This window comes from Thermobia domestica, chromosome 7, assembly GCF_964235325.1.
Source record: "Thermobia domestica chromosome 7, izTheDome1.hap1.1, whole genome shotgun sequence".
Lineage (NCBI taxonomy): Eukaryota > Metazoa > Arthropoda > Insecta > Zygentoma > Lepismatidae > Thermobia > Thermobia domestica.
In genome coordinates, this window is record NC_137460.1 from 155,118,984 (window position 1) to 155,130,027 (window position 11,044).

The 11,044-nt window shown below is 38.2% G+C and overlaps 1 protein-coding gene across 1 annotated transcript; it reads left to right on the top strand.

The window, feature by feature from the left end:
* The first annotated feature begins 1,720 nt into the window (after positions 1-1,720).
* Positions 1,721-9,841, top strand: LOC145690511 (heat shock protein 70 A2-like). Its single transcript, XM_081765464.1, has 2 exons — positions 1,721-2,166; positions 8,079-9,841. Exons 1-2 carry the CDS (start codon positions 1,990-1,992, stop codon positions 9,819-9,821), a joined length of 1,920 nt encoding a protein of 639 aa, XP_081621590.1. The 5' UTR covers positions 1,721-1,989; the 3' UTR covers positions 9,822-9,841.
* Positions 9,842-11,044: the final 1,203 nt, after the last annotated feature.

An 11,044-nucleotide genomic window follows, 5' to 3' on the forward strand; every position in this document is an offset into this window, starting at 1 on the left:
TGCTTTCGGCGCGGTCATAAGTTCAATCTGTGGCGGGTTTACATTGAACGAAGTAGTACTAGTCTAAATTGAGAATGTGGAACTTTTTTTTCTTTTTAAAGCTCACTTTGACTGAGCCCAGTTCCCAAGAAGACCATATATGAATTTTTGAATATACCTAATTTTTGTAGAATTTTTAGTTATTACTTACATGGTTATGTTAATAATTTATAAGAAAATGTATAACATTCTAACATTAAAAATATGAAGTAAGAAGATCTATTATTCTTTTGTATTTTCAGATTATATTTCCTGGATATTTCTTATATAGTTTAGCATTTTTCACAAAAGGTCCAGAAAGCTGGACTTTTTGACTCTTAAGGCCGCAATCTTGTTTGTAAAGAGAATGTAGAACTTAAAAATGGACAATCGACTTTTAATCCTTTTTCTTTCTTTCTTTCTTTCTCTCTCTCTCTCTCTCTCTCTCTTAGGGGGCATGGTGGCTTAGTGGTAGAGAGCTTACCTCTGGTGCGTGAGCTCCCTGGTTTGATCTCCGACCAAGTAAGTTTGTGGTGGACAGCATCATGTCCGTGGGTTTTCTCGGAGTACTCCCGTTTCCTCCCACTCTTTCATTCCACCAATTCTTCCATTATCATTCACATGCCTTAATCATCATCTCTCTTAGCTTCAGGGACATAATCATGGGACGTTGAACTGAAAGATTTCATTTCATTTCTCTCTCATCTCTCTATTTTTTTACAAATAGGGATGCGCACGAGGCGAGTCGAGACAGGATTTTCCTGACAAAATTCTAGTCGAGACACGGCTCTTCCAATAGAGAAATATACATTTTTCGAGTCGAGACATCACTTTTACAGCACATTTTCAAGACGAGACAACCACAGATCTTGTCTCGTGCGCATCCCTATTTACAAGATGTAATTTAGGTTTTAATATTTACCCTATATGCCTACCAGTTGGGTTTTCATTTCTAAAACGGATCTTTAGATAATTGATAAATTTCCAAATGCGACAAAAAAGTCATTTATATTATTTTATCAGTACTACACTCCAAGCTGTACTGTTTTAGTAATAATAATAATAATAATAATAATAATAATAATAATAATAATAATAATAATAATAATAATAATAATAATAATAATAATAATAATAATAATAAACGCAACTAACTCAAGCAAGAAAGGAACTACTAGTAACAGTTTGTTTGCTTTACTGATTTTTAACGCCCGTTTCTAGTCTAAGATATATGAGAGAACATTTTAAATTTCAACTTGGGTTGTCACCGGCACTGTACGGTGAATGAAGCCTAGAAATATGTACTATGGACAATAATCGTAAAAACATACACTAAGTTTTCTGCATGCACGCAGTAATTAAGAATAAGAGTATAGATATTTATTCAAATTATAGATGTGAGGTGTTTCAAGCAAGAGGTATTCAACATCGGGTCAATAAAGGGTGACTGTAGATCATTTACTTTTTCTCTATTATTATAATCATTATTAGAATTTGGCATTCTTTTGAACTGGAAGTTAATAAATGTTGATAGCTTCGGGTAAATTATTTAGTGCCTGGCAACCTTGAATTTCGATCTGCCGCGTGCGAACAACATACCGTGTCACGCCTCCTAGTTGCAACCAATCAGGGAGCAGGTCTGGAAAGTTCTGGATTTGCCCAACCAATGAGTACATCGTTCTAGAAATAACGCGAACAGTCGATGCAGAAAAGGAAAGAAAATGTAACTCGTGCGTTCGAGTAATTTCTCAAAGCTGGGAGAGCATCAGCTGTTTTGTATAAATACGAATCGTGGGCGCAGCAGCGGCAGAATTTAACATTGAAACGCGAGTGAAGGAAAGCAACAGAAGTACACGCGAGGAAACTCGACTTCTAAGAGACTGTTGAGAGAGACTATACGAGTGCAATAACAAAGTGAATATTCGTATTTATTCTTGTTTAATTAGTGACTATCAGTGAAATTAGAAAGAGATGGCACCCAAAATGCCAGCAATTGGAATTGACTTGGGAACCACCTACTCCTGTGTGGGAGTGTGGCAACAGGGCAAAGTGGAAATTATCGCAAATGACCAAGGCAACAGGACAACTCCTAGCTACGTCGCCTTCACGGATACAGAGAGACTCATCGGAGATGCCGCCAAGAATCAGGTAAGCTACAGTAGCTACTTTATTACTTGTCTATTATGAATTAAATCAGTGTTTCTCAAACTAATAGTTTCCATTTGAATACTATTCAATAATTTACAATGTAATATTGAAAGTAACCATTGAATTGTGTTTTTCATTAGTTTTGTTGTTACTTCACCGCATTTAGATCTAATTTTATTGCATAGCAATGTTTCACATGAAGCACTGAAATAGTGTACAAGTGAAAACTGTCTATCACGGGAAATTTTCCATTTCGTATAACATATTGCGTTTGTGTAACTTAAAGAAAATTAAACTTTATACGCGTTTCTTTTACATTTTGTGTTTTTAGTTTAACCTAAATTATAACAAAAATTAACCCACGCATTATTGCACACATTGCCGCACAGAGAATTTCATTAAAGAGGGCGTTAAAGTATTCAAGCTCATATCCTCTACCACTGGTAGTACTAATAATTATGAAGTCAACTAGAAATGTCAATTATTATATTTTTAATTTGTTTCTAATTTATTTAAAAGAAATGTGAGGAGCTCATGAATAAAATATGAAAATAATGATAGGACAGACGAGAAAGTGTAAAGAATTCAAATTCCATCGTGAAATCAGACACTACTTTCTTAGTTATCATAGTTGCTCAGCGATCATCTTTGTTGCTTTGGGCCATAGTTCAAGTCCAAGCTATGTAAGTTTTCTGAAGAGAAAGGATGTCTTCTTTCTGTTTTACTACTTTATTATTGCCTAAGTAAAAGTTACTTTTCATTCACAAAAATTAACATTTCACATATTGATATATTTGTTCAGAAAATGATGCTGGTTGTTCAGAAGAGTACTCACTCATATAAGCAATAACACCTAATAATGGTATTCAACCGGTGATAAAATATTTCTAACTTTGCTAGTTCAAGGATAAAATATCAAGCTTCCTATTACGAAGGGTCGAAGCACTTAGGGGCAAGGGAGCCTCAGTGGCAGATTGCTCAACTCTGGTGCGAAGACTCCCTGGTTCGATCTCAGTCGTGTATGCGCGCACGGTAGAGGGTTTTCTTCGCGTCCTCCCATTTCCTTCCACATTATCATTCCATTAATTCCTTACATTATCATTCACATAAATTAACGCTTTGGGGGGGCACGGCGGCTCAGTGGTAGAGCGTTCACCTCCGGTGCTTGGGGTTCCTGGTTCGATCCCAGCTCGCGCCGTGTGGACTTTGTGGTGGACAAACACCGTGCTCGTGGGTTTTCTCGAGGTTCTCCCGTTTCCTCCCACTTTCTTCATTCCACCATTTCACTCATCAATCATCATCACCGTCTCCTTTAGCCTAACCGGCATAACCGTGGGACGTAAAACTTACAGATTTCATTTCATTTTCATAATCAACGGTTTCCTTTAGCCTACAGGTAATAAACGTGGGACGTAAAACTGAAAGATTCCATTTTAACTTTGAACACTTAAACTAACTAGCCGAAAAGAAGTTTTACTACCATTGTGAAGAGAAAAGCAGAAAATTTCGATCTGTCTGCCGTGGTACGCTTATGTGTAGCAAAATTGTAGTACGAGATAAGCATAAACAATGCAGATCCTTAGTGCAGATGGTGTTTTAGGATTTCAACAAAATGCTACTTTGCAACTGCTTAATATTCTGTTTATTATTATTATTATTATTATTATTATTATTATTATTATTATTATTATTATTATTTTAAAATTAACTACTTCAATGGTCGTTCGTATTGAAAGAATGTGTCGAAATTCCGTTTCCTTTAACTTGCTAGGACCTTATCGCTAAATATTAAACTAAATTGTTAACATTTCATTTGCATTAAAATGTATTTACAAAGAAATAAAATGTGACATCACATCCGTTTACTATAAAAAGAAATTTTCAAATAAATATCAACGATCGGAAATGATGAAGAACGTCGTTTTAAACATAAAATCATAGATGGCAATTGATTAGAATGTAACTTCAATAACTAGGAGAAAGATATAAACAGTCCTTGAGAAGAGAAAAATATATCATTATAGCTTCTAGCTGTTATATTTTTATGAAACAATCTTCAAGAAGTGGTTCAGACAAGTAATTTCGTTTCATTAGATCTTTGGGATTATTTTTATTTGTTATATTTTGCAAAACGTATTTTAAAATGACCAATTTATGTGGAGTAGAAAGTAAGATTCATTGCAGGTTCTCACAAAATTAACTTCAAAAGGATATTCAAAACATTGGAAAATATGCTGTCTCTTAATAATAATAATAATAATAATAATAATAATAATAATAATAATAATAATAATAATAATGATAATAGGATCAAGGGCGCTCATGTGGTTCCCAAAGGGGCAAGTATAAGCGACATTTCAAATATAGTTTCAAATTTTGATGTAACTATTTTAAAAATTATATCGGATTTTCGATATTCCGAAGTACAATTTTCTCTAAGGGGGCGAGCGCCCCACCTTGCCCCCCCCTGTTGGGCGCCCTTGTATAGGACTAATTTATTTATTGATTATACAGGAGGGAGTTCTCATAAGGGTTCAGCTCCTGAACGTAAATTGTTTTAAGGTTAAGCGACCGAACATAAACTCATAGTGCTAGTTAACCTTTTCTAAAAATGAATAATCTTTAAAACGTTGTCATTATTATTGCGCAGCATTAATCACTTACACTTGAACATTCTTTTTCTTCATTAATCGTGTGTTGAGATAGGAGGCAAATATTAACCTGATCGTATAGGGGAAAATTTGATTATCTGTAGAAGATAGTGCTTATGCGCAAGAGTCTAATTTGATCGTGTCGCGGTAGAACATTTAACTCTGGTGCGGTGGTCTTTAGTTCGAACCCAGTTCGTACCAAGTGGACTTTGTAGAGGACAAACACAGTGTGTGGAGGGGTTTCTCGAGGTTCTCTCGTTTTCTCCCACTACCTTCATTCCACCATTTCATTCGTTCTCATCGTCATCGTCTTGTTTGCATTGTTCATCGCAGGACGCAAGACTGAAAAATTTAATTTCAATTCTAGTTTCTGCCGTACACAAGACGATCCTTTTATTCCAAACACTACACAGAAAAAGTTAACCAAGATTGTTCGTAGATTTGATTTGCTGATTGGAGATTTACGCCCTTTTTAGCGCCACGGCTACAAAATACGAGAACTGGTTAAGGTGGAGCACGAATCATTAAATGATTTTTACATTAGAGGCATCCCCACCTGGAATTGAACCTGGGACCGCGCACGTTTACCATTTCGCCAGAAGGCAGTATCAGTATCAGTTCCATATTAAGGGGCATGGTTTTAGTGCAACATCAATCAATTTTTAGGTTTACAAAAATATCTTTCTGGATTTTCTCGAAACTGTCCATGAGGATACACACTTAACCCATACAATTTTGTTCAGCTTAATGAGTTCTATCGATTTATGTGCCTCATTTTTGGATATGTTTTTCGATAAACGCTAATAATATATTTGTCCTTTTGCTTGAACTTTACTTACCCGCCCGAGCCGCGGTGGCTCTGTCATAAAGGTTCACCTCTGGTGCGTGGGATCTCTAGTTCAAGCTCCCTTAAGTGAGCATTCTAGTGCACAAATATCGTGTGCGTGAGTTTTCTTGGGATTTTCTAGTTTTCTTCCATTTTCGTTATCCCACGATTATCATCCATTTTATCACAGTCTCCCTTAGCCTCGGTGCATAATCATGAGGCGTTAGACTTTAAAAAAAAACCCAACTCATTCATTAGACTAGCATTATAACAGTGCTGAAGTGAAATCCCCATGCCGTAGGCGTCGGAGGACCACTGATAGGCAACTAGAGATATCTCGCCAAAAAATTGGCGGCCCCGCAGCGACGATCCGCGGTGGCTCCACTTCCGTTTTGAAAATAATACCACTAGCGGCCCACCAGCGTCAGAGACGCGACGAAACGCCAATGAACAACAAAATAACTCCCGCAAAATAAGTTAAATCGCCTATATGCGTAATTTGTTACATTAAGGAGAGTCTAAAAAACACTTAAAAAATAAAAAATACGTGCCCCAGGCAGGCCCATATCCACGGGGGGCTAGGGGGTGCTGGCTCCCCCCTAAAATTTTCACGGTAGGCTTGCAAATGAACTATAATATGGCGTTGAACTATAATATGGTTGGGCCGGGTCCCCCTAACTTCTACCGTCTCCCTACATTTTTGGACTGGCTACGGGCCTGGCCCCAGGGTAGGCACGAATCACCAACCTTTGGAATACTAGGCGCGTGTTCTTCCGACTTGGCCACGGAGGCGATGGAGAAAACGTCGCTTGTAGAGTCATAAATCGTTGAGATATTTCTAATTTAGCTAACCAGAGTGCTCCTGTAACCGTGTATATTCGACAATAACTGTTTGAGATTAGATAAAATCCGTTTGCCATGTAATTTTATAAGAAAATGACGCGTGTCCATTTACTTTATTTCATGGTTCTTCCATATTCACTTTCAAATGATTGGCTACAGTTGTCATCTAAATTCATACAATTATAAGCACTTATCTCAAGATTTTTCACTTCATGATGTAGAGGCAGGGGTTATTCTTGGCCCCTGTAGCTCACCTTAGGAACAATTCGTCAGGAAAAATATAACAATAACCGCATGCACATGATGCGATAGTTCGTGTTGGTTCCTTCGCGATTCTCCAAAATGAAATCATTGCTGCTACGCTTTGGTAACTTCAATACTCCGACTCTTTTGACTCGACGAAACCCTGCCGGCAGTGGCACACTAGCGGCAGTCCTTCGACGCATCGCTATAGCGACGATCGACATATACCGGCAAGTGGGCCACTAGGTGCTGGCGACGTTTACGGCATGGGGATATTTGTATAATAATAATAATATAGTCTATCAATTGTTTCCAGAATGAAATTTGCTATCAATTTGGCGTTTGGATATTGTATGTTGAGTAGTTCCCTCGGTCACCCTGACATGCTCTCAGCCACTTTGTATTGAGGCGTAAAACGTGCGTGATTTCAGAGCGCATACTCTGTAGTTCGACTTCTGGTAGAGGTACTTCGCTCTACTTTAAGCAGCGGGCATGGTGGTACAGTGATATAGCGTTCACATCTGTAGAGAGGGGTCGCAGGTTCAATCCCAGAATGTGTTTGTAGGTTTCTCCCGTTTGTGGTTCTGTGGGTTTTCTCGGAGTTCTCCCGTTTCCTCCCACATTTTCATTCCGCTGGTTCTTTTATAATCATTCGCTTTCATTAATCATCTGCCTCATTTAGTCTAAAAACAGCCTATTCGTGGGGCGGAACGTTCGTGTTATACGTGATTTAGTGACTAAATTATTCAGCACTAACCTAATACAATAAACGACACCATATTTCGTAAAACAATTTTAATATTATTCTTTATCTTCCATTGTTAAAAAATTATAAAATACAATATCTATTATATTGCAGGGGCGGATCCAGGGGAAGTGATCGCCCTTCCTCCAGAAGAAGTAATTTTCTTATTTTATATATAAATAAAACTCATTCGACTGTGGAGCTCTAACTAGCAGTATTACAAGCCATCGCCCCCCCTTCTCACAAGCCCGTCCTGGATTCGCCCCTCTTACATTGTTTTCTGAAGGCATTATTACGATTTCGAACCATGGTGACATGAGACATGTTGACATTGAATGAAATAGTTAATTGAGTCGAAGGACTGTACTATAAGTTTAAGTGGAATTTTGTGAGTAAATGGTACTATCCAAAAATTCTTTCCCATTGGAACAAAACCATATCCTGTTTTAATTACTTTAAATTTTTGAAACGTGGTAAACAACTAACATATCCATGTTGAGAAACGAATACTTTGATTTTTCAATTTCTATAATTAATATTAATAAACTTTTGATAGCTTCAAAACGTGAATATTTACCTATTATTTTTCATTTGATTCTTTCAGGTGGCCATGAACCCAAAGAACACTGTATTTGATGCCAAGAGATTAATTGGGCGACGCTATGACGATCCAAAGATCCAACAGGACATCAAACACTGGCCATTCACTGTTGTCAGTGACTGTGGAAAGCCAAAGATCCAGGTAGAGTTCAAAGGAGAGATGAAGAGGTTCAACCCCGAAGAAATCAGCTCCATGGTCCTTACAAAGATGAAAGAAACAGCAGAGGCGTATCTGGGTGGAAGAGTCACAGACGCAGTCATCACTGTCCCTGCCTACTTCAACGACTCCCAGCGACAGGCTACTAAAGACGCCGGAACAATTGCAGGACTCAACGTTCTTCGAATCATCAATGAACCCACAGCAGCCGCCCTGGCCTATGGTCTGGACAAGAACCTGAAAGGGGAGAGGAATGTGTTGATCTTCGACTTGGGAGGAGGAACATTCGATGTTTCCATTCTGACAATCGACGAAGGTTCTCTGTTTGAAGTGAGAGCTACAGCAGGTGATACTCATCTTGGAGGCGAGGACTTCGATAACCGAATGGTGAATCACTTCGTGGAAGAATTTAAAAGAAAATTCAAGAAGGACATTCGAAGTAACCCCAGAGCTCTCCGAAGACTTCGCACAGCATGTGAAAGAGCCAAGCGTACTTTGTCAAGCAGCACGGAAGCCAGTATTGAAATCGACGCCTTATATGAAGGAATCGACTTCTACACGAAGATCTCCAGAGCAAGATTCGAAGAACTGTGTATGGACCTGTTCCGTTCTACTTTGGAACCAGTGGAGAAGGCTCTTAATGATGCTAAAATGGACAAATCTTCGATCCACGACGTGGTTCTTGTAGGAGGCTCTACTCGCATTCCAAAAATCCAAAATATGTTGCAGAACTACTTCTGTGGGAAGTCATTAAACATGTCCATCAATCCTGATGAAGCAGTGGCGTATGGTGCAGCCGTTCAAGCAGCCATCTTGAGTGGAGACCAAAGCAGTCAGATTCAAGATGTGTTACTGGTGGATGTAGCCCCCCTGTCTCTCGGCATAGAAACGGCTGGAGGAGTGATGACGAAGATCATCGAGAGAAACAGCAGAATTCCATGCAAGCAGACTCAAACATTCACCACGTATTCGGACAACCAGCCAGCTGTTACTATCCAAGTGTATGAGGGAGAACGTGCGATGACCCGAGATAACAACCTTCTAGGAAAGTTTGATCTGACAGGCATTCCACCAGCTCCTCGAGGCGTTCCAAAGATTGATGTAACATTCGACATAGATGCGAATGGAATTCTGAATGTGTCAGCGAAGGATACGAGCACAGGGAAGGAGAAGAACATTGTGATTAAGAATGACAAAGGTCGTTTGTCGAAAGAAGAGATTGACCGAATGTTATCAGAGGCAGAGAAATACCGGGAGGAAGACGAGAAGCAAAGAGAGAGGGTAGCCGCTAGGAATCAATTGGAAAGCTACGTTTTTAGCGTGAAACAAGCAGCAGATGAAGCTGGAACGAAACTCAGTGATGCGGACAAGAACACACTTCGTTCGAAATGCGACGAAGTTCTTCGATGGCTGGATAACAACACATTGGCCGAGAAGGACGAGTACGAAGATCGGTTGAAAGAATTGCAAAGAGTATGTAGTCCTCTAATGATGAAGCTTCACCAGGGAGGTCAACAGAGTGGTAGCTGTGGACAACAAGCTGGTGGCCAACAATTTCATCAAGGACCAACTGTGGAAGAGGTGGATTAAAGTGTGATTAAAAAAAAAAACTGTGTGTATGTATGTATGCAATGTATATGTGAAATTTATAATGACTGAAAGTGTGAAGTGATCTTGAATTGTTAGTGTAGTGTAATTTATTCTGAACTAAAAATTATTTTACTAAGTTCCTATATTACAATGAAAAAAATAATCTAGTCAAAATAGATCAAAGAGAAGATGCAGTTTCGTCATGCTTGTTTTGTTTCAAACCTTTTGTACTACTTTTACATTCCAATAAATATTATTTAATTTTTATCTTTGTTTTATTTAAAATTTTCATTTTGTTTTGTATTAAATTTGTGTAACGTTCCCTGTGTTCTTTATTAATTTGTGTGGAGTATAAAGTTTTGAGACCTTGATCTACACCTGAAAGTTGAATCATTAATGTTCCATAATTCGAGTCTCCTGCAATGTTAACATTCAACCACAAGTGAGGAAGTTCTGTTATGCTCATGTGCATTTTTGAAACGTATAATAGTTTTCAAGTATTTTTTTCATTAAGAAATACAATACGTTGTTATTCATTTATTATACAGGGTGGCCCAAAAGTAGGTATACGGTACCGTACTGATCAGCTCATTGCATTTTATATCATTTCTTGTTGTTATTCAGCAGGTAGACTTAGTTTCTTTTATTTGTTCTTAATGTATTGTTATTTATACCTTAAGCTTGGAACAGCCGAAGCAAATAAACCCATAAACTAAAATGCTGTAGTTGATCAATCCAGGGACGAATACCTACTTTTAGGAACCCTGCATTGTTAGGAAAGTTAAAAAAAAAAAAAAAAAAAACTGTAACTGTTTCCAGCAATATCCGTAGGTAAAGTAATTTGGATAATTCCTTTACTATAATTAGTTTTTTTAGTTAATCTACATTTTTACGGGGTGTAATCTACGTTTAAACATGGCTTCACAATGACGTGAGAGTGCGCAAGGTATCTCCAGTAATGTTCTTATAATTTCGAAAGAAATTGACCAACCTCAATTCCTGGTTGTTGGGGCTTAACGTCCTTTTCCAGCACCAAGGCTATATGAGACTTGGGCCTACAGTTTTAAATTGAATCTGAACCGCCGCAATGTGTTGAAATTTGAAGGCTCTCCTGGAATCTAACCCGGGACCTCTGCACAAATGGTGCACGGTAGGCACTGAACGAGCGGGCAGAGCTTACCTGAATTTTGTTTCCTTCGACTTAGAGAAAATATTATACTGTA

Excerpts from the sequence above, each read along its gene's own strand:
- LOC145690511 (XM_081765464.1), top strand. The coding sequence starts at position 1,990 with ATGGCACCCAAAATGCCAGCAATTGGAATTGACTTGGGAACCACCTAC. Across the intron at positions 2,167-8,078 it reads GAGATGCCGCCAAGAATCAG|GTGGCCATGAACCCAAAGAA; the intron begins GTAAGCTACAGT and ends TGATTCTTTCAG.